Source organism: Naegleria gruberi, assembly GCF_000004985.1.
Source record: "Naegleria gruberi genomic scaffold NAEGRscaffold_18, whole genome shotgun sequence".
Lineage (NCBI taxonomy): Eukaryota > Heterolobosea > Eutetramitea > Acrasida > Naegleriidae > Naegleria > Naegleria gruberi.
In genome coordinates this window covers 233,431-256,610 of record NW_003163309.1, presented here as the reverse complement: position 1 = coordinate 256,610, position 23,180 = coordinate 233,431, and the positions used below count along the sequence as shown (strand labels likewise).

Below are 23,180 nucleotides of genomic sequence, written 5' to 3'. Positions count from 1 at the left end.
ATATTATTTAATGCTCCGAAACCAAATCAATTTCTCAATCAAATCTAGAAAAAAAATGGCCACAACTCAAACCTTCCACGAATCCATTCATCACGTTAAAAACTCTAGTAATGAGACCATGCTCGGAATACTCCGACAAGGTGCCAATGAATCATCATCAGCTAGTACTACCAAAAAACCAATTCTAATTCTTTGTCATGGTTTGGCTTGCCATAAAAACTATTTAATATTCCCTAAATTATTTGATGAACATTTTGATACATTTAGATTTGATTTTTCAGGTAATGGAGAAAGTGAAGGTGAATTTTCCTATTCAAATTATTATAAAGAAGTTGAAGATCTTCACTCCATTGTCATGTATCTCAAAGATACTTTGAAATATGAGCAAATTTCACTTTGTGGACATTCGAAAGGAGGAAATGTTGTTCTCTTATACTCAAACAAGTATCCCCAATATGTACAAAATGGAATTGTTGTGAATTTATGTGGAAGATTTGATATGAGTAATACTCCAATTAATAGATTCACTGAAAGTGAAAGAGAAGAATTGGCAAAGAGTGGTCGTTTCTTATGGAAAACTTTCACCATTGGTGGCTCAGTAACTGTTTGCTCAACTGATATTATTAAAGAGCTTTATGTTACAAAGCAAGCTCTTGAAGAACGTGGGAAGGTCGATACCAAGATTCAATTACAAGAAAATTATCCATTGCGTGTCTACTCAATACATGGTGATAGAGATTCAATGATTCCATTCTCAGATTCTCAACAATTCCACGAATTTTTCAAAAATCAAGTTAAGGAAAAGAATCTTGGTTCTAAATTTTCTCATGAACTAATTCCTATGGATGGATCTGATCATTTCTTTGTTGGTTTTTACAATGAGCTCCAAAATATTGTTACACAATTAGTGAAAGAGTACTACAAATTTTAATTCAATATATTTCATTCTTATCTCAATTCTTAGTTTCTCAAATATTTGAAATGAGTGATTTACATCAAACTCATGCATAACCGTTTCTAGCGAGTTACAATTTTAAGAATGTCTGTAACGTTTCAAATTTAGGTTGCTGAATGGATTTTTCGATTGCATTTAAAGTTTCGTACAATCACTTTTGTTAGGACCTCGCAGGAATTTATTTGTTGTGTTAGAGTTTCCAACATTTTGAAAAAAACAAATCGGTGAACTTTCCATATATATATTTTAATAAAATTCTATAAATGTACAACTTTATATTTACAATTTTCACAGTAACATTCAAATTCATTATTTTTTCCATAATAACCAACATAGAATTTAAATAATAATTGTGATATAATAATAACATATTCAAAATATGGTAATGAATTGAAAATTAAATAAATTAAAATACATAAAAATGATAAAATACAAAATAATGATAATAATTTTTCCTTTTTTTGACTTTCTAAATATATTAATGCAATAGTTGCTGTTATACAAAAAATAGAAAGTATAATATATGAAAATGTAATAAATTTACCAATTATAATACATGAATAAAATAATAACAATGGTAATATAACTATTAATAGTAATAAAAAATGTCTAGTTTTGGAATATTTTCTAATAGCAATTAAACAAACATCTAATAAAGAAATTCCAATTAAAATACTAATTATTAATCCAACATATATTTCATATTTAAAATAAATATAATTTCCATGAATAGTATTTTCTATATTTGTATTATTTAAATAATTCAATTTATAATAAACTCCACCATAGAATAATGTAACATATGAAATTGTAAAACTGATTAAAGATAAATACATAATCTGTGAACTAGCTAAATGATTTAAACTTAATCTTAATGGAAATGTTGTAAATCTTCTTTTATATTTCCAATACCCAATTAAGGAATATACAGTAAATGGTATTATATGTATAAAAAAGGGAATATACATAAATTGAATTGAAAAATTAAAATCATAAAAACCAAATAAACATAATAAAATAATTATAATTCTCATTATTGGTACCATTCTAGATTTTTTATCAAATAAACTTCCATAATATTTTTCATAATATTGTAATTGTATTTTTAATTGTGAAAATTCATAATTTTCCTTTTTTGTTTGAATATATACATTTCTATCCAATTTATTATTCCATTCTTGTTCTATTAATAATTTAAATAATTTACAACTTGATAAAATTGATGAAATGGTTGAATTTTGTTTTTCTTCATTTTGCCAATTATCCATCAAATCTAGATTGGATGTCATTGTTGTTGATGAAAATAATGGAATAAAACTAAATATTGATGAAATTATTTCCGGTGGAAGATCAGATAACAATGTTTGATCATCATGATATTCATTATCTTGTTTGTTATTGTGAGAACTAATAGATGAATGTATTTCTCTGCTCGGATCATAATCTAATGATGCTAAATGATCGACAAATTGCTGTTGTTGTTCATTAATAGATGATGAAATTGCTTGTTGTTTGGATGATATCATTTTTATTTTTTTATTTTTAAAATTAGAATTTTATTTTTTTTAATATTTATTAAAAAATGGGGTCAAAACTTTGATGATTTATTCAATGAATATAACGATTGAAGATGTAAAAATTGAGTTTCTGGTAGATGTGAATGTATAGTTTTTAAAATAAAAATTTTAATAATTTATTGTGAGAGATAAAAGTAAAAATTAATTCTGAATGCGTCGACCGGGAATTGAACCCGGGTCACGGCGATGGCAACGCCGTATTCTACCACTAAACCATCGACGCTTCTTATATTCAATCATAAGTTCGTGACTATCAGAGTTCAATGCCAGTATGAGAAAGTATGCGAAAGGAATAATCTACTTGCAGCAAAAACAGATACTAAATAATTGAAATGTATTTTCTTTTAATTGAAAGTAAAAAGTAAAATTTCACGAACATTTGAAGTTCCATCCATAATATCCTTAACAGTTTCAATCTTTACATTGGAACCTTCTTTTTGTTGAATAAATTCCTTAAATTGTTTAGTACTTCCACCACATCCAAAATAATATGATTTAGCTCCACACAATCTATATCATTACAATAAATTATTAATATTACAATAAAAAACATACACTTTTCCACCCTTCTTTAAAGATGATTTAATAGCTCTATATAATCTATCATAGGAATCAACATGATAAATAGTATCACTCATTAAAATTAAATCAAATTTGTTCAATTGTTGTTCAGACATGAAACCCCAATCACCAGAATAAAATTCACATCTTTCCATTGTTTTATCTAAAAGTTTTTCATCATTCAAATTTACTATAATATTAGGTATTGTTAAATTTTCAATAACATCATGATTCTATTAATATTATTAATATTAATATTACAATATGGAATAATATTAAAAAACATACATAATCTTGAAAAGCACAAATATTTGCATTACAATATAATAAACAATGAATAGAAGGTAAAGAATGACCACATCCTAATTCTAATATATTCTTATTCTTTACATTTTCTTCAACAAAATTCAAATTACTTGTCATAAATTCAACTAAATCTTCCGAACATTCCCATAATTTAAATCCACCTTCATACTTATATTTAACTAAATCTGTATTTAATTGTTGAGAAACATGATTTGAAATAATTGATGTAACATTAATAAATTTTAAATGTTTCCAAGTATGAACATGTTCATTATATTGTTTTCTTGTATTTAAATCTTTGTAATTAATGATTTTAAATGGTTCCAATTCTACATTATCCTTCATTTCTTCATTCTTTTCAATGGTTGGAGCAAATTTACTCTCTTCCGATGAATTATTCTCGTCATCATCATCATCACTATCATTATCATTAACCATGAAATTAAATTTAAAAACTGCAGAATCCGATGGTGGCATTTTTTCAATTTCAAACCTCAACAACCAAACAGCCTTCATAAATTGATTGAATAAAGGCTTTCCAAAGAGAAGCATGCTAAAAACAAGGCTTTGATTTTAGTGGTGAAAAGCCTTTTTAAAAAAAATGTTTTATCATCAACAACATGGTGGTTCTTCCTCCTCCTATTCGCATCATCAAATGGTAGCCGATTCATCATCATCGGATAGAGAAGAAAATTCTATTACATTATATATTAGTTATTCGGATTTATTAAATAATAAAACAAGTGATAACGAACATTTGTTTAATATTGATATTTATTCAACAATAATTAATGCCTATTTGGTATTTTCTAATATTAAATATAAAATTAAGATTATGGAACCATCATGTATATTATCATCTATTTATGCTAATCATATTTCATCTAACGATATTCATTTTCCAATACTTGTTCATTCTTATAGTGAAAATAACGTTGTAATTTATGGAATGAATGAAATTTTAAATTACTTAAAAAGTAAAGGAGAAAATTTAGATTCAAATTTGACATTGAATGAAAATACTTCAACAAGTTTACAACAAATTCAAACAGAAATTGAAGCTTTTATTAATATTGTACATGAAAAATGTTTACCTTTTTATTTACATTACTTTTGGAATAGAGATGATATTTTCAAATCCTATACAAAAAGTTTATATTTTAGTAACATGTCTGTTATTTCTAGATGGATTCATACTTATTCTGATAGAAACAAACATGTTCAACTTTATAAAAATTTAATATCAAGTAAAACTTTTAAAAATTTAGATGAAGAAACAATGAATCATTTAGGTTTAATAACTCATGACGAAAAAATTAGTGTTAAATTATTTATTGAATGTTTGGATTCTTTAAATATGTTATTAGGAAGTGATAACAAGTATTTTTATGGACATAATCCTTCCACATTAGATACAATTGTATATGGATATTTGAGTACAATTTATCATACATCTATTTCTATTGTAAAATCTAATTCAAACGATTCATTAGAAAATAATTTAGTAACTAAAATTTTTAATAGATATCCAAATTTGAAGAGATGGTTAAGTACTATACATGATGAATTCATTTATGAATCAAATCAATATTTCATTCAATATCAAAATAATTTATCATCAAAATCACATGATTCTTCTTCTATGGTTAATAATATTACACCAATTCAAAATTTAAATACTAAAAGATCAACAACACATCAACTTGTTCCAGCCTTACCAAATAAGAGAAAATATTTAACATTTGTAGTTGTTTCAATAATAGGATATTTAGTCTATCTTTTAAGACATGTTAGAATTCAAGTGGAAAAACCAACTTCTAATTATCCAAGACAGGAAATTTATTACTATGACAATCAATATGAATTAAAGAAATAAAGTTAGTGAAAATTATTTGATTCACTTGTTCGTTAGATTAGTTTTCAAGTTAGTAAGCTAGAGGAAATTATAGTTTGTAGTTATACTATGTGCAGAAACTGCCACATCTTCATCGAGTGGAATTTCATTAGTGTCTAACATTAATTGTTCAAGATTTTGGTCATCAGTGTGTAATCTTGGAATGTTGGTTGGGAAGGTCGGCGATGATTCACTCCTATTTTGACCCAATGATGCTGTTGAAAATGTGTGTTGGAAGGGGTAATGTTCTAGTCTCGAATTTAATTGTCTCCTATATTCATTGCACTGATTCCTCAATGAGTCTAATGCTATTTTAACAGAAACAGGATCAGTCAAGTCAATATCATCAACATCAGCATCTAAACTGTGCATGCCTCCTCCACCTCCTAAATGCGAAGACTTTCCCATAATATTACTTATATCTTGAATCTTATCTCTAATGGCTGATTCAATTTCTTCTTGGGCAAGATGGTATGGTAACTCGAATTGCCCATCTTTAAGACTATCAAATAGAGGTGCTGTTATTGAGTACTGTTGTCTCAAATTATTCAACTCTCCATTCAATTGTTTTAATGACCTCTTGAGTTGTTGATTCTCTGCAAGAATTTCTTGTTTTTCATCTTTAAATGCTTCAACTACATTTTGATAGAGAATATCTTCATTTCTTTCCAAACCATGTTTCCAAGCAAAAGATTTGTTATGATGTGGTGAAAGTGTTATGGCTGGTGATGAAATTGCAGGATGATTTGTTTGATTAATTACATCTACTTTGCTTGAATTTAAATTACTTCCATATAAATTCATATTGAGAAGCATATTCAATTTGTGTGTCATTTGTTGCTTTAATTTATCCATTTCCTTTTCCATTTTTATCAGATTGTGTTCATATTGATCACACTTTTGTTGAATATTCTTATTTTGAGATTCCAAAGCTGTTTTTGCTGTTTCCAATTTTTTCAATTTCATTCTTGATTCCTTTTGAAGTGTTGTATGTTTTTGTTGTTCGAGGTTGTAAAGTTTTTGTAGTTCAACAATTTTTTGTTCCAATTTGTTATTATTCAACTGAAGAGCACTTTGATCACATTGTAATCTTTTAACTTTGTCTTGTAATGTAACTTTTGAAGCTGAATCATCTTCTCTTTCCTTTAAAAGGTAATAAAGTACATTCACAACAAAAATATCATTATCAGAGTTATTAAAATCCAATCTAAATGAATTCATAGCATTAGCCTCACTATAAAATGACATTAAAGGCAATAAAGCCATAGTGTTACTAATCTTATTGTTGATATATTCCATACATTGAGGTAATTGTTCTCTATTTGATAAAAAGATACCAGTAGGTTTGTTCATTGAATAAGATTTGAAGGATGTATTAGCAAAAGGTTGAGAAGATGGTAGGCCACCACCATACATTGAGGATTTGCTAGTGTTATTAAAATTAGATGTCTGATGAGTAAATCTACTATTATTTAATTTACTATTATCCAAATTGTTATTATTATTCATTGTATTATTTAAAACATTATGTTGTCCCGAATTTAAGAAGGAATTATTACTCATCATAGGTTGAGAGTTAATACCTGCTGTATCAAATACATCTTCATCATCATCATCATGGAACATTGATAAATAATTATTATTTCCTCCCAGTGATTGTCTCAAATTATTACCACCACCAAGCATACTATTATTATTGGAATTAGATTTCATAATACTGTTATTCAATGACTCTCTTGTAGGTTCATTCCTATTCAAATATGATGATACTTGATTATTTCCACCACCACCGAATAGTAAGTCCTGATTATTGTTATTATATACAAAAGATCGAGAAGTGTTGTTATTGAACATTTTTTTATGATTTTTATTTAATTTAAAAAAGAGCGGGAAAACTTTTAACGAACATAAACATCATCAAGCCTTATCAAAAAGTTAATTTAATACTTAACAAACAAGAATATTTTGTTCTTCAATATTCAAGTTGGACTGTTCTCTTAAGAAAACTTGACAGTTATTATTTTCCAATTTTTGATGGAAATTAAAATAACCAAATCACATAAAAAAATAGCTCCAAGAAAACAAGCCTTTCATCATGTCCTCTATGGAGAGTGTTCCCGAATCACCAAATATTATTGAAGACGAGGGTGGTGAAGAAGAAAATACCAAACAAGTTTCTACTACCACAACAGAAGAAGAATCTGCATTAGCAATGTTAAATAGGGATGAAATGATCGATGACGAATTATTAGAACAATTGTTGGAGGATGAGGAATTGGAAAAATCTGATACCAAGGAATTACAAGAATCTGTGGAAGAGGAAACCTATGATGATTATACAAATGAAACAAGAAATAATTACGATTATCAAGATGGATTTTCATCAGAAGTACAAAACAAAACAATTTTGGAAATTTTACAATCATTCTTTGATACAGATTATCCACTCCCTCCTTTAGCTTTTGTAGATGAAAATAATGATCAATTCTATGTACCATTTCCAACACTAGAACAGTTAAAATTAACCTTCCGAGCTATGAATTGTATATATTTATTCACTTTTTTGTCAAAATATTGCATTGATAGAGAAAATTTCAAAAGAGAATTTTTACATCATCTTCAATCATTACCTGTTAAACACAAAGGATTCATATCTGAGCATGTCGATATTATATTCCATGATATTGCACAACAGGTTTTATTGAGAGCACCTAGATCACTTTTAGAAATTCAAAATGATACAAATTCAAAACCAAAATTTTTATCACTTGGAGACGAAGTACTAGATTCACTATTCGAAACACCAATAAGTAAGAAGGATTGCATCTTTGGAATTCCTTTCAAGGAAACAAGTGGAGGATTTGTTGTTGAATTATCAGGTGTGGCAGGTAGTGGTAAAACTCAATTAGCTCTCCAATTATGTTTACAATCAGTTTTACCAGAAGAATTTGGAGGTTTAAATTCTAAATCTATTTATTTATTTTCTGAACAAAATCCTGTAGAGAGATTGGATGAAATGGCACAAGCCAGAGCTAGACAATGTAATGAGTATTACAAACAACATAATATTGACAAGACTATTGAAACATCATACCTTTTAGATAATATAATACAGAAAAAGGTTGTGACTAAAGAAGAATTAGATGAAGTATTGGTTAGAAAGAATCATCACTCAATGACCATGTTGGAGAATGAAATTGAAAAGAGAGGTATAAAGGTTGTTGTATTGGATTCTATGGGTATGCTGTATAGAGATTCATCTGCCAATTCAACAATAGAAAGAGCTGGATCTTTACAGAATCAGATACAAGCCATGAAATATTTAGCAACCAAATATAGAGTATTATTTGTAGTTTTGAATCAAGTAACATCATTCTTCCAAGAAGAAAATGAAGCTACGAAAAGATATCATCAATCTCATAGAAATGAAAGTCTTAATAATGAAGAAGCTCATAGTTCATACATTTATAATATGCCTAAGGAAATACATAGAGATGAAGAAGAGGATAATGATGAGGATGATTTTATGATTGGAGACATTTCAAAAGTGAGATCTTACTTTAGAGTAACACCAAGTGAAATTACTAGACCATCCCTAGGACTCTATTGGTCTACACTTATTGATATTCGTCTTTTCATAACCAAACTCAATAGAAGAGATATTGTTATTGGTTCCAAGAAGAATTTAGGTATGCCAGAAAAGAAGCAAAAAACCGATTCTGACAATAAGATAATTTATCTACGAGATTATGAAACAACAATTCCACAATTTGAAAATTCTGATACATCCAGACAGTTGCATGTCATTTATTCACATTTTCTCACAACGTAGGTCATTCATCATTGATTCCTTTGGAGTTAAAGGATTGTAAATTATAGAATATATTGTAAATAAAATTCGTAGATACTGTAATTCGTAGTATTTCCAATTCTGCAAAATATCTTTTGTATCGTTAACAATGTTGCATCTCAAGTGAGACGGAGCTTTAAATGAAACTAATCGTTGAGGATACATCTTTAAATGAATAAATTCACATAGTTAGAATCGAAAGGATTCGTTAACGAATAAATGGACCTTTCAATCCTAATACCAATTCAACAATTTATTGCAGAATTTCACATTTTTCCAATAGACTCAATCCTCAACAAATAAATTGCACATGGCATAAAATTGTCTTTCAAATAACCAAAACCCACATGCCCTTTATTCATTTGTATTGCAGTAATTGCAACAACAGTTGTGTAGCTACAGAATGTATATATGGACAACATCTGAACTTTAACAAATAAATCCAATAAGTCTTTTATCTTTTTCACAAGCACACCTGTTGTGTGAATTTTGTTGATCATCTACGGCCCAATAAAAAAGCTTAATTGTAATACACGGAAAACCCGGAATTTCAAAGAAATGCAATTGGCGCCACTAACAAAACAAATCAAAAATGTATTTTTAGTTGAAAGGCAAAACTATTTTTAATTTTATGAAGGTTCAAGGCTAGAAAACAATCGGTTAAAAATCTTTAAAACGCTCCAGTGGGATTTATCTATTTTGAAAGAAATAATTTGCATTGAAACCTCCTCTTTGCAAAGAACACAAATATATTCGACATAACCTGCTGTTCAGCGATCACACCACTCAAACAAAGATACCACTTTTTACTCTCGGCAAAGCCCTGATAAATCACAATCACCCATATAATTAATCATTCAACCTGTTTATTTATATATTACTTCTTTGAAAGTATTCTATCAACGTTAAAAGTGTGTTAACCTGCCCATCATTGTCGAAATTATATTTGGTTCTTTACAAGTAGAGAGAGAATTCAATCTTATTAAACCCAACAACAAACAACTCCACAAATAATCTAACAATATGCAACAACCTCGTCGTTCGTTATCAGCATCTAATATTACTAATTCATCCAATAATAATAATAATAATACTACGAATACTAACAATGGATCTTCTACTACACCAGTTGTAGAATCTGTTCACGATAAGAGAATTAATTATCATGAGTTGATGCAAATGTTAGGCACCGAAAATTTACAACATGCTAGTTTAATGATGGGAGCTTCTCATATGCACCCAAATACTGTTGATCCAACAACACCATTATCTGCAAATAGTCATCACCACTTGGCATCTTTTGTTCATCCTAATGCTACAACTCAAATGTCCACTACACAATTACTTTTGGAAGAGTTGAATAATGCTGTTGATCATACTCATCATCAAGCCACTCTTCAAATGTTAGCCTCTGGTCAAACAAATAATGTAGAATCTAATAATACTACAACAAGTACAAGTGGTAATTCTATTGTAAATAATGCTGCTTTATTATCAGCAGCTGCTGGTCATCATCCATATCATTACTATCCAAGTCAATATTCTCCATATTTATATCATCCTTTGAGTCATCCAATTCACCCAATTCATTTCTCAAGCCATACTCCATTAGCTGCTTTGTACGATCAAAGCGCTGCTGCTGCTGTACTCTTACAGCAACAACAACAATTGTTAAATCATTCACATCTCCAACATTCCCTTCCAACTGCTAGCTCTACAACTACCACCACAGCTCAACAACTCTCACTTAACAATCCTGCTACAGTCATCACACAATCATCTACAAATTCTAACAATAATACTGTTAGTAATGTTCAAACTAATACTGCCACTACAACAAGTCAAAATGTACAAAATACCAATGCAAATAATACTGAAGATGAAGAAATTGAAGATGATAGTGATTCTAAACCAATGGATTGTAAAAAGGAAGGTGATAATACTTCAGAATGTGAAGAGAATCGTGAATGGTCAAATTGTCATGTTAATAGAGATTTTCTTGATTCTTCAAATGTTCAAGTTAATATTTATTTAGAAACAAGAGATTCTGGTCCAAGAAATGATTCTATTGTAGAAAGTGAATTGTATAGCTCTATCAAATATGAGATGAGACATGAAATTAAGTGTCTTAAATTTTTGAACGAATCTGATAATGATCTCCAACTCTTCTGTCGTGTACAAATCATTCACCCAGATAATAAGAATGAAGTTTTAAAGAACGGTAAGACTATTCTGGGAGGTGTTGTAGAATCCAACGTTTCAAAGGGAAATGCTAACGAAAATATTGCTTCAACAAGTATGAAGATTAAGTTCACAGATTGTAGTTATCATCATGGTAATTGTAAATTTGCTTTCAGAGTTTCCTACTTTATTGAATCTGATTTGGATAACCCAATCCTCATTAAGGAATCTGCTTCCTTCAAGGTTTTAGCCAGAAAACCATCTAAGAACAAGACTAAGAAACAAGCTTCCAAAAGAAAGAGAAAGGAAGAAGAAGCTGCAGAAATTAATACAGTTACCACAACAACAACACCTCAATCAAGCCCACAAAAGGTTAAGATTTCCAGTTTTGATGACTTTAAACAAGTTACAACAAGTGTTTTTGATTATATTCAAACAAACACAGACGAGCAAAAGAAGAGACAAATGATTAATTATGTCATCACCAAATTGTACTCAGTTGATCCTAACATTATGTTTAGTTTACCGACTGATGATGGTGCCAATGACATTTTCAAAGGTCTTTTATAAAAAAATTAAAAAAAATACAAAATTATAATTTATTTAAAAATCTAAAATTCTTTCTTTTGGTTGCACTTTGTCGAACTTGTGGAATAGATCAACATTTCTTGACCTAGATCTATTCACTAAATAACCAACGGCATTATTATAAAACGAAAGTTGTCCATCAGCCTTGGTACGAATCAAATCTCTTGAAATAAGATTCTCAATGATGACTTGTAATGGTTTGTTTTCATATCCAATACATATTGAGGCTTCACTGATGGTACATTCTCCTCCATTCTTTGACATGTAATATAAAAGATTCCAAACGGCAAATGCTTCCTTATTATTGGGTATTTGACCTAGCTCTAGACCTCTTAAATTTTGTTTTACAAATTTCACAAAGTGTTGAATAATTTCTTCGTTTGATAAATTCATTTTCAATTCTTTAGAAACATCAAGTATTGTTTTAAGATGATCCCCACAAATATCATTTACCAAAATTTCAGCATTTTCACGTGATGTTGATTGAGAGAGGTATGAAATGGCATCCAATTTCTTGATTCCAGGCAAATAATAAATGTTACTAATAGCATAACGACCAGATGAAGATTGTACATGCTTCATTCCTTCCTCATTTGTGAATAAAACACTTCCAAACCAATTATTAGTCGATCCTTCTTTACAAAGCTCAATCAAATCAGGTAAGAGATTAAATTCTACACTTTCATTATTCTTTTTAACAAGAGTATCCACTCCATCAAATATAAAATATGGAACTAATTCTTCATCTTTCATCTTTGAAGTTATTGATTTCAATACATGAGTCATTTCAGAAAATGTTGGTTTTGAAGGTCTAACAATTTCCAAAAAACTTCTTACAATATACTTGTGAAGAGGTAGATCATTTCTATTCATGAATGGATAATACCTCACTGCTTTTGCAATTTCTTCCACAATTTGAATTTCTTTCATATCTCTTTGGAATTGAATGTGAATACAGGACTTTCCAATCTTTTTAGAAAGTTCCTTTGAAATATTTGACTTTCCATCTCCCTTTCTTCCAACTACCAATATATATGAAGGTGCAATTTCTCTATCATGATTAGTACTAATTAAACTTTCCAAATTCTTTACTTCTTCCTCTCGAGAAATCCACAAATGGTGATGATTTAATGAAGGGGATCTATGATTCTCATTATTGTCAGTATTCCTAGAACCATCTTTAATCCATTCAATACTCTTCTTTTCTGCTACAATATCTTGATAATTTACACTAGTAATTGCAATAGTCGTTAATACTCCATAAGTTAACCATTTCTTCATATATACACTAAATGTTTTAGATGATTTCTTCTTTCCATCACCGCCACCTCCACCTCCATCAGAGGATTTATTGGATTTACTTGATTTTTCTTCGGAATTACTTTTTCCACTATTATTATTTGTACTTGTTGAATTATTTGTTTGATTATTATTTAATAATATCGGAGAAGCCTTTTCTTCATCATGTAAAGATAAAGTCAGAGAGAAGGAACGATGATTATTGATTAATTCAATAAATTGTGGCAATAATGAAGGCTTTGAAAGTTGATTGTTGATTAATGTATTATTAAAAGTGTTATTTCTTTTAGAAAGTTGAAAACTCTTCCCAATAATTGATTTGATCATTTTTTTTTAAATATTTATGCTTTTTGATTTGCTTTACAAAAACAATTTCCAATCAATTTAGGAATAGACTTGATTGAATATGTTATTACCTATTCACTAGAGCAATTCAACATGTTGTATCGATCATACAGTTCATTACTTAAAACCAGAGATCAAATCATTGCTGATAAAAAGCTCTCTCTATGGTTCATAATTGGACAGACCAAGGTTAATCGTTTCGGTCTTTACACATTGCTTAATCACAAGACAACATTGGAACAAAACAGAGTTTCTATTGAGAAAAAACTGAATTCAATAATTCATGTACTAGCTAATTTATGTAATGAGGAAAGAGTAAGGCAACTTAAACATCACAGTGCACACATTCTCTTTCTTGAAGATTATTTTGAAACTCTATTAGATTGTATCAAGATTCATCGTAAACTGGATGAGAATTCAGCATCAAAGGTATTTTTAGAGATGTATAGTGTTTTTGGTCATTTTCAATACCGTACCTTTGATAATATTGGAACTCTTGATTTTAATGAAGAACAACTTACTGAGATTGGTGATTCAATTATATTTGAATTTTACTCTTCCAACTTGAAGATTGAGGAGCAACCCATTAAACCAATCAAAGAAACAGAACTATTTATTGACCTTCCAGATGAAATTAAGCAATTCTACAAGGTAATCAAATTCATTGGAAGTGGTACAAATGGGATCGTATATGAAATAGAGCACAAGTTCTTTAAGGAAAGAAAGGCTTTGAAACAATATAGACAACTCCCAACAATTGAGGATCTTGAGTACAAAATTGTAAGTATTATTATTGAATGTTCTACAATTATCTGGAATTCAAAAAAGAAAAAACTGCAAACCATTCCACAACCATCTCACGTTCTTCGTATTGAAAAGTATGACTATAGATATATTGAAGATCATTACAAGGTGGAAATGATTAGCCCACTTCTACAAATGTCATTACTTGGTTTCATTCCCATTCTCAAATCTGATTCCAATCAACGTGATGCTCTATTGGGACAAATTGTGGTACAAAACTTGAAAGGCTTAAAATCCATACATGATATTGAGCTATCTCATAACGATATCAAAGAGGCAAATATTCTGGTAAGCTATTACAAACCAGATGTCTATGTTTGTTTGTCAGATTTTGAATTGGTAGATGACTCTGCCAGTGGAAGTATTTCAAGTTTATTTGGTACAAAGCTCTATTTACCTCCAGAAACATTGAAAAAGAATCACAAATCTACTAAACTAGATATATGGAGCTTGGGAGTTACATTTTTCAACATAATGTGTCAAATATGGGATATTGACCCTCTTGCAACCTTTACAGATGCAACAGATGTTTGTGTTACAAATGGCTTTATTTGTTTGGGTTATATACCATCTCATGAGCTGCTCAATCAATATTTGAATAACACATTTAGAGGTTATTCAAATCATTTCATGACCACAATCATCAAAAAGCTACTCGTTTTTGACCATCTTGCCAGACCAACATCCACAGCAATGCTTGAGTTCATTTCCAAAAGATATGGAATGAAGTAAACAACATGGAGCAAAATGATTAATTACCTAATAACAATTACTTGATTATCAAATTTTGTTGAGCTATATTACTAATTGAACATCATAACGACAGATGGTTACCCAATATTCTCCTTCCATAAAACAAATACTGATTTGTTTGGCATTTGGTGGAATTCTTGTTTTCATTACTTGAAATTCTCCCACTTTTACAAGTGGAATGTACTGCCCATCATAACTAAAATATAAATCTCTTCCTTGAGGATTTTTTAACACAAATGTCCATTCCTTATCAGAATCTAATCTCTTTTGTAATGGATGGAGAATTCCAACTCGTGCATCTTCCATTCCCTTATATTTAGTAACAAAGACATCATTAATCGTTACCTTCCTTGTTTTAATCTCATATGATGTGACGCACATCTTATCCAAATACAGATATAGACGGTAGGCCTTATCAGCTTGTGGAATAATGTAATGAATATTGGCAGTACTGGATTCATACAGACAAAAGTTTTGTCTGCAATTGAATTTCCACTCAAATCTTTTAAATCAGCATCCCAATTCAAGTTTGGATTGGCTTGAAGAACCAAAATTCCTCTGTTTGTATCTTGTAAAAGAATACTCTTTTTCTTGTTTGAAATAATAGTCAATCCATTATTAATACCATGTTGAGTAATTACAGGTAGTTCATAATACTCATCTGGAGTTACTGTTTTTTCTAAAAATTGCCATTTATCATTGTCAGGTAAGTGAGTAGATATTAGAGTTTTTGGATTGACAAAGAAGTAGTTTGGATTAAAATGTCTTTCGAATATACCTGATGAAGTAAATCCAGCTCCCCAAGTACAATCTAATAGAAAGTATTGACCATTTTCTAATTGAACAGCACTCCATGCATGAGATCCTACATTTCCATCTACTGATTTAGATCTACCATTAATTTTAACTGTTGAAGGAACATCACATTGAAACATCATTGCTTGAAATAAGGCAGCATATCCTCCACATACACCCTTTCTTTCTTTAAATGTTTTGATTGGATCATTGTGATATGAATTGGTTCTTGCTGAATAAACATCATAGGCAATATTATGGGTGATCCATGCATAGATAACTTTTGCTTTGTCTTCCACATTTGTGAAAGGTTCAGTCAAATATTTTGCTAATTCAGAATAACTTGATAGGTATTTTTGTGGAATATCCTTAATTCTAAAGAGGGCCCTAAAGAAATCCTTTGGTTTATAATCTCTAATAATACCATTATAAACAGTATCATACGTTTTAACTTCATCTTCAAATTTTTCACTTTCATTGTCTTTCACTAATATTGGAGCAACGTGCTGACTCTTTGAATTTCTTTGCAGAATATCACTAAAGAGACTGTTTCCTTCTTTTTTCTGAAGTATGGAAGTTAAGGGATCAGTTGATGTGGGATTAGATTTGGTCTTTTTAGAGGAAGTACATTCCTCTTCTAAAGATCTCTTTGAAGTGTTATTATTATTGGAAGTGTCTAGTGAAGATTTCTTCTATTAAATTCTAAGAAAGAGATTAACTTACAATCAAATGAAATATAGACATTCTCTTGTTTTCCAGTAGCTTCATTAATTGCATTCACATAAATAATTGTAGCTCCAAACATAAAGTTAACAGTGACAGTCCTCTTTTCAATTGGTAAATGCAAACAATCCGAAATATCAATACTAATTGAGGCTAATATTTCAACATCTTTTTCATCTGCATATTTAGGATTACTTTTCTTTGTTTGTAAAATATTAAAATTAATTACAGTTTGATCAACTGTTGTTGGAGGAGCACTTAATGATTTGATTTGATTCGTGTCAATTTCCTCACCTATTTTAACTATTTCTAAAAAGCAATCTTTGCACATAACTTCCTTATTAAAATTAATAATTTTTCTCGATGTATCATGAATAGCAGGATTGAATGGTGCATTCACAGATAACCCGTAAGTAAATGTAGAAACTCTTGTTTTGATAATATTTTGATTGAGTCCATAATAGACAGCACCTCTTACAATTGCAGTCTGAGGATTTGTAACAACTGCTACTTGCTTATTCTTACTAGAATTCTTAATTTCATCGACAACTACTTTTGCCTCTGCCATACCTCCAGCTAGATAAATATAGTCAATTGCTATATTATTCTTTGATAATTGTGTTATGATTTCATTGATAGTAGAAGTAATATTTTGTAAAATTTTCATATAAAAGCTGAAAAGTATTTGAAATGAAATTTTGATTCCATACTTTCTCTGAAGAGAATCAACTTGTTTGGTTTTGGTTCTTTCCTTGTATTCTTCAATTCTTTTTACAATAGAATATTTGATTTGGTCATGATTGAGTGAAAGATTACCATTCTTGTCTTTGTAGTCTCTTGGATCAAAGTCTTTAGCAAAACAAACTTTCAAGTCTTCTATATTTGCTGTTAAATCGAAATAGTCACCATTTTCTTTAAATTTATATGAAGTAAAATCAAACTTCAAAACTTCTTGCATAAATTCGAATAGAGATCGGTCAATGTTTCGTCCACCCCAAGCTCCTCCTCTTGCTTCTAATTTACTCTCTAATCTTTTTTCTTTTGTATTCAATTTATGTACACTAATGTCAACTGTTCCTCCCCCAATATCCACAATCATTGCAGTTTTACTTTGATTGGCAATTTCAGGATTTTCTTGCCACAAAGTAATTGAAGCACATTCAGGTTCAAGTGCTTCAATGATAAATTTTTCTTCTATTTGGCCATATTCTCTCATGGCATTCCTCATTATACTCTTAGCTTTCCATGTCCAGATTGCTGGTACAGTTAAAACCCACATAATATCTTTCTTTTGTACTGTTTTGATGCTTTTACTGGAAATTTCTTCCACAGTCCGATCTACTAGATATTTCAATGTTTCTCCAATCACTTGAGTGAGTGGTTTTGTTTTACCGTTATGAGCAATGCATACATCATCTCTCTCATTTCCACTTGAGTTGTTATGAAGAAGCATTTTAAAATGTTCGAACACTAATACATCTGAATGGAAGGATTCTTCATCCTCGAATTTCTTCTTAACTTGATCACCAAAGGCAACACATTGTTGTCCTTTAGGTTTCATTACATCTAAAGCAACAATAGTTTTGGTTTTGGGCTTGTTCTTATCTAACTGGAATAGTACAATGTCAAAATGAGAGTTTGAAGTTGTTGGTGTTTTTGCGTAGGCAACTGCGGTGTTGCTGGTACCAAAATCAATGGCAGCAACATGTGTTGGTGTATTAGATGAAGACATTTTTTGTTTTTGTGTTGGGATTGATGTGTTGGAATTGAGAAAGGTTATTAGCATTAGAATTCAACCGTGCGATATGGAAAGATGGCATGTCCAAAACAGACAACAACTAAAAAAATGTCTGAAAATAACCCACAAGAAATGATTGAACAGGTTACTTTAAACCATCATGATGATGAAGAGAAACCAACCACAGCCAGCGAAGACTCATGTATGGATGAAGTAACTCATTCTTGTGATGATGGTGAAGGAGATCAACCGGAAAAGCAAGTTAAAGTTGCCGAGAGTTTGGAAAGTAATCTTGAATCTGTGGAGGTTGTCAATCATGATACTACTTTTCCACAACATGATGAATCTGGTGAGCAGCATAATGAAGAGCCAATAGTGGAGGAAGAGGTTGATCAGGAGTTGCAGGCAATTAATGAGCTGAAGAGGAAAATCAATCAAGCTCATGAGCTGGTTGCTGAACATGCCAATCAAATGGAAAGGGCATTGAAGAAAAGGAGAGAACGAGATGCACTTTTGACATCTCCAATTCCACTTCCTCAAGAAGTAATCAAATACTTTGAGAGGTACAAAAGCCAAACTCTTGCAGCTTGGTTGGAAGATAACACGGATCTGGATCTGGATACACTTGTAGATCTTCACATTGATATTTTTGGAGCTATAGAAAGGAAATTTTCTGCAATGATGAATGAAGCAAGCAAAAGTAATGTCTTTAACTATGTCAAGTCAATATCCTCAACAGCAGAAACAAGAGTGAATGAAATACTATACATGTACATTCCCAAAATGATTGAAAACTTTCAAATGAATGATGAACCACAAATGGAGACCTATCTTGCAGAAAAAAAGTTAAAATTTTGGTGTAACTCAAATTTAGAAAGAGTGGAGTTCTTTAAACATTTTCTATCGATGAAACTTGTTGCCAAGCCAATGCATTTTGATTTTCAGCTTCCTCAAGAATTGGAAGTAAGCAAAATTGATCAAAAAATACATTTACAAAATCACTTGGATTTACAATCTGGAAAAATAGATAAAGTGATTCTACCACGTTTGGTATTTGATGAGGATGGAAGTACAGCCTTGGAAGGATTATACTTGGTTAAATAAATCAAAAAATTTAATTATCATCCATTACTAATTGTTGAATATATTGCTGATAGTATCTCCATGCAATAACAATCATTACTATTAGCATTATAATTACAATAACTTCAACAATTAATAAATTAGTCTCAAATTGGTTGGGCCATAAAAATTCATTATTAATAAGTTTATCAAATTCTAATGTTCCTATATAATTCCGAGCCTTTTCAAATAATTCCAAATACTTTGAAAGAAGAGTTGATGAGGTTGCTATCACATCATTCCAAGACATTTTTTTTAATTTTTAATTTTATTACAACTCTTCAGTATCAAGATCATCGTCATCATGCTTTAGAGTCTTTATGAATCCAGAAATGTCACTCGAGTAGGCAGTTCCTGGTCTTGAGTTTGGAGTAAGATTTTGCTTAAATGCTGAAATGTCAAAGTCATCAGAACCTGGCAAATCAATGCTACTGTCATTGTTTCTATTAATATTGTCAAGCTTACTTGGTCGTTTCTTATTATTCATTCCATCCCACATATTGTTCAAGCTCTTGAACTTATTTCCCAAAGCTTGGTTCGAAAGGTTTCCACCTCTACTTAACTCTTCATCGCTATCATCACTACTTTCAATTTTAACCTTCGAGACTTTGCTCACAACCCTTACAACAGCATGTTCTTCTTCGCTTTCTGATTCCAATTCCATTTGTTTCTTTACATTGGATTCACTCTTAGTATTTACATTTTGTTTTGGTGGAATTTCTTCATCTGACTCAGGAGCAACGAAAGTTTGAATGAGATTCTGACTACTAGGTTTTGGTACTTCCTCTTCTTCCTCCTCTATTTCCTCATAATCATCATCGTGGTCATTATCTTCCTCTTCTACGACTTGATTGGTTGGCTTTGAAACAGATTGAGCAACTTGTCTTGGAGGTTCTATATCTTCGGTTTCAGTTTCATACTCAGTCGAATATTCACTTTCTTCACCTCCGCCTCCTCCGTTTCCTCCCTGAGCACCAACAACCTCATACATAGTAGATCCCTCATCATGCTCATCAGCAGTCACATCATCAAATTCTGCCTCAATAATTTTGGTGTTATTCAAGCTTCTGTCGCTCTTCAAAGTGGATTGTAATGTGTTTGATTGTTTTGTATCATTCATTGTTGATTTGAGAGTATTCATTTGCTCTGATGGTTTCTTAGTTTCAACTCGGGGTTGATTGTCTTCTGGATTCTTTACGGTTTTCTTTGCATCCATTTCCATTTTTTTAGCTTGAGCCTCAAGGGCAATTGTAATAGCTTTCATCTTTGGTTCTGGTTTTTCAGGGATTTTAACTTTTGGAATATCATTGGCTGGGTCCTCGTCTGCATTGCTAAACTTTCGTCTGGGCGATTCAGCATTACTTATTCTTCTTCTCGGTGATTCAGCATTGCTCTTTCTTCGTCTTGGAGATTCTTGTTGATTTTCTGTTGGGTTTACTCTCCTAATAGCATCATAGTCATTAATTTTTTGTAATTTGTTAATAAAATCGTTGAGTGTAGGATCATGGGAGAAAGAAACTCTATTACCTTGCTGGGAATCACCATTTAATCTATCCAAAGCAATCTTGTCAACTTGTTCTCTTAATGCGTTCATAATGACCAGGTGATCCGGGTTGTTATTTACAGTATTTCCTCTGGATTTTTGGAGTACCTGTAAACCTCTCAAATACTCATTCTCAGTTATTCCTGATTGGCTAGGATCCACCCCCAATGTTCTCATCTCGTGATCAAATACTTGGTCTGTTTCAGAGTTTTGCACTTTGACAAATTTTGGATTTTGCTTGTACTTTGCTTTCAACCAAGGTTTATCTTCATAGTGTTGATATGCAATTGATTCATCAAGCTCATCAAAAATCTTTCCTAATTTCAATTCTTTGTAGATACGTTCTCGTAATCCTAGATTTGAATTATCCGAAGTCATGCTTGTGTCTGTTGAAGAGTAATCTGAGCTATCAGTTGTTGTTTCAGAAATAAAACTTTCTTGTTCTGGTGTTTGTGGCTTAGGTGGAGGTGGTGTTTTAACTCTTGGAGGAGTTTCAACTCGTTGAACTGGTTTTTCCACTGGTTTAGGTCTAGCCATCACTGGAGTTTTTGGTCGTTCTACTACTGGCTCTGGTTCAGGTTTTGGTTTTACAACAACAGGGGTCTTTGGTCTTGGAGGATCAACTTTTGGTTCTGGTTTAGGTTCAGGTTTTGGAGGCTCTTTTGGCTTAGCCTTAACTACAGTAACAATTTCTTCTTTTGGAGGTTCTTTCTTCACAACTTTTCGAACAACAGTCTCAACTATTGGCTCTGGTTTTTTGTTAACATTTCTCATTATATCATCTAACTTCCTTCTCATTTCGTTCAGTTCGGCACTGTTATCTACCTGAGTTGTTTGCTTGGCTGAAGCTGATAAATCATTCATCTTCCTGTCAAATGAGCTCATCAATAATTGGTTATTTTGCTGTATCAAGTTTTGGAGATGTGAAGAAAATTTCATAAAGTCATCCGGAGAGTTTCCTGATCCATTGCTACCTTCTTCTGAGTACTTAGATATTGATTTACTCAATGCTGAATAGAGATTATCCTGTTGATATTTACAGCTGTCCGTGAATTTTTCAAATTCTTTCTGGAATTGATCTAATCTCTTTTGATTTTCTTTTTCCAATAATTTTTGTTTCTTCTCTATGGTATCTTCAAGTTGAGAAAAAAGATTTTCTTGAAGCCTTCTAATTTCACCTCTCAATTCTCCAAATGTTTCTTCTTTATCAGATCTTGAGCTTGATGTCACAACAACTTGCTGAGGTTGAGGTTGTGGTTGGTTTTGTGACATTAATAATATTTTTGCCTTTTCAGGATTAGCACCAAATACGCATTCATAAGCATATAATGCTTTCTTTTTTCTCTTTAGCTCTTTTTTCAAATAGTTAATCTCCTCTGTTTTTTTGGCCAGATTAGATTTATATTCTTCCGAGTCACCTATAATTGTTTTTACATTTGACTCTACTTCTTTTCTTTGTATTGTTAGGTGATTCTGTCTATTAAATACTTACTTCTTCACCGATAAATAGTTCTGAACGTACAGCAAATACTCAATTATTAATTGAGATAGTCTGAATACTTGAACAAAATTCGTTTCATTGAAATATCGTAAATCATTAAAGTCAACTCTCGCAAAGGTTAAATTCTTTGTAATACTTTCCAAAGTGTCAATATCAACTTTATCCATAATTTTCTCCAAGTTTAAAGAAAGTAAAACTCTCCAATTCAAGGTTTCTCTTCTTGGTTTGAAATAAAATTTTCCATTGTTTTGATCGTAGCTGTAGTCACCATCTGATGAATATGTTGATGCTGGTTGAGGTACTGCATTGTTATATTGATAATTGACTGGTGGTGGATTTGAGTAGTGAGGTGGATAACCACCATAAGAGACATGTTGAGGAGGTGGCGGATAGTATTGCATGTGAGGTGGTGGCGGATAGTAATGTACATTTGGTGATGAATGTCTATCCGTAAGGGAACGTTTGTATTCAACATATTCTTCACTTGTTGGTCTTGATTTTGTTTTGGGCTTTAATGATTTCCTTTTCTTTTTTAATTGTGCCTCATCAATATATTCTACTTCCTCTTGGGTTGTATCGTTTGTTTCCATTGTTTCCTTGGTTGTGCTAGTAATAGGAAATGTTCAGGGATAAAGGTATAGATAA

At 30.8% G+C, this 23,180-nt stretch overlaps 10 protein-coding genes and 1 non-coding gene across 11 annotated transcripts; 4 read left to right on the top strand and 7 right to left on the bottom strand.

Annotated features, from left to right (window-relative positions):
- Window positions 1-94: 94 nt before the first annotated feature.
- NAEGRDRAFT_3627 (uncharacterized protein) lies at window positions 95-790 on the top strand (the record flags this gene model as incomplete). Its single annotated transcript, XM_002678374.1, has 2 exons — window positions 95-590; window positions 630-790. Coding segments are annotated over 2 exons (657 nt in total), but the record flags the coding sequence as incomplete, so codon positions are not given.
- Window positions 791-2,684: 1,894 nt separating this feature from the next.
- Window positions 2,685-2,755, bottom strand: NAEGRDRAFT_t258. Its single transcript has one exon. It is a non-coding gene; the product is annotated as a tRNA-Gly (tRNA).
- A 130-nt stretch (window positions 2,756-2,885) lies between these two features.
- On the bottom strand, window positions 2,886-3,588 carry NAEGRDRAFT_3144 (uncharacterized protein; the record flags this gene model as incomplete). Its single annotated transcript, XM_002678286.1, has 3 exons — window positions 2,886-3,042; window positions 3,088-3,326; window positions 3,382-3,588. Coding segments are annotated over 3 exons (603 nt in total), but the record flags the coding sequence as incomplete, so codon positions are not given.
- A 1,744-nt stretch (window positions 3,589-5,332) lies between these two features.
- NAEGRDRAFT_48332 (uncharacterized protein) lies at window positions 5,333-6,919 on the bottom strand (the record flags this gene model as incomplete). The annotated part of the gene is made up of 1 exon (XM_002678285.1): window positions 5,333-6,919. One exon carries the CDS (start codon window positions 6,917-6,919, stop codon window positions 5,333-5,335), a length of 1,587 nt encoding a protein of 528 aa, XP_002678331.1.
- Window positions 6,920-9,844: 2,925 nt separating this feature from the next.
- NAEGRDRAFT_79387 (uncharacterized protein) lies at window positions 9,845-11,934 on the top strand. Its single transcript, XM_002678373.1, has one exon. It carries the CDS (start codon window positions 10,167-10,169, stop codon window positions 11,892-11,894), a length of 1,728 nt encoding a protein of 575 aa, XP_002678419.1. The 5' UTR covers window positions 9,845-10,166; the 3' UTR covers window positions 11,895-11,934.
- On the bottom strand, window positions 11,928-13,538 carry NAEGRDRAFT_66425 (uncharacterized protein; the record flags this gene model as incomplete). Its single annotated transcript, XM_002678284.1, has 1 exon — window positions 11,928-13,538. One exon carries the CDS (start codon window positions 13,536-13,538, stop codon window positions 11,928-11,930), a length of 1,611 nt encoding a protein of 536 aa, XP_002678330.1.
- A 459-nt stretch (window positions 13,539-13,997) lies between these two features.
- NAEGRDRAFT_66424 (uncharacterized protein) lies at window positions 13,998-15,092 on the top strand (the record flags this gene model as incomplete). The annotated part of the gene is made up of 1 exon (XM_002678372.1): window positions 13,998-15,092. The coding sequence occupies one exon, from the start codon at window positions 13,998-14,000 to the stop codon at window positions 15,090-15,092; it is 1,095 nt and encodes a 364-aa protein (XP_002678418.1).
- Window positions 15,093-15,155: 63 nt separating this feature from the next.
- Window positions 15,156-18,192, bottom strand: NAEGRDRAFT_66423 (uncharacterized protein; the record flags this gene model as incomplete). Its single annotated transcript, XM_002678283.1, has 3 exons — window positions 15,156-15,458; window positions 15,566-16,584; window positions 16,632-18,192. 3 exons carry the CDS (start codon window positions 18,190-18,192, stop codon window positions 15,156-15,158), a joined length of 2,883 nt encoding a protein of 960 aa, XP_002678329.1.
- A 252-nt stretch (window positions 18,193-18,444) lies between these two features.
- NAEGRDRAFT_48326 (uncharacterized protein) lies at window positions 18,445-19,473 on the top strand (the record flags this gene model as incomplete). The annotated part of the gene is made up of 1 exon (XM_002678371.1): window positions 18,445-19,473. The coding sequence occupies one exon, from the start codon at window positions 18,445-18,447 to the stop codon at window positions 19,471-19,473; it is 1,029 nt and encodes a 342-aa protein (XP_002678417.1).
- Window positions 19,474-19,748: 275 nt separating this feature from the next.
- On the bottom strand, window positions 19,749-22,306 carry NAEGRDRAFT_79385 (uncharacterized protein; the record flags this gene model as incomplete). Its single annotated transcript, XM_002678282.1, has 1 exon — window positions 19,749-22,306. The coding sequence occupies one exon, from the start codon at window positions 22,304-22,306 to the stop codon at window positions 19,763-19,765; it is 2,544 nt and encodes an 847-aa protein (XP_002678328.1). The 3' UTR covers window positions 19,749-19,762.
- Window positions 22,307-22,522: 216 nt separating this feature from the next.
- Window positions 22,523-23,125, bottom strand: NAEGRDRAFT_66420 (uncharacterized protein; the record flags this gene model as incomplete). Its single annotated transcript, XM_002678281.1, has 1 exon — window positions 22,523-23,125. The coding sequence occupies one exon, from the start codon at window positions 23,123-23,125 to the stop codon at window positions 22,523-22,525; it is 603 nt and encodes a 200-aa protein (XP_002678327.1).
- Between the last annotated feature and the right edge of the window lie 55 nt (window positions 23,126-23,180).

Excerpts from the sequence above, each read along its gene's own strand:
- NAEGRDRAFT_79387 (XM_002678373.1), top strand. The coding sequence starts at position 10,167 with ATGCAACAACCTCGTCGTTCGTTATCAGCATCTAATATTACTAATTCA.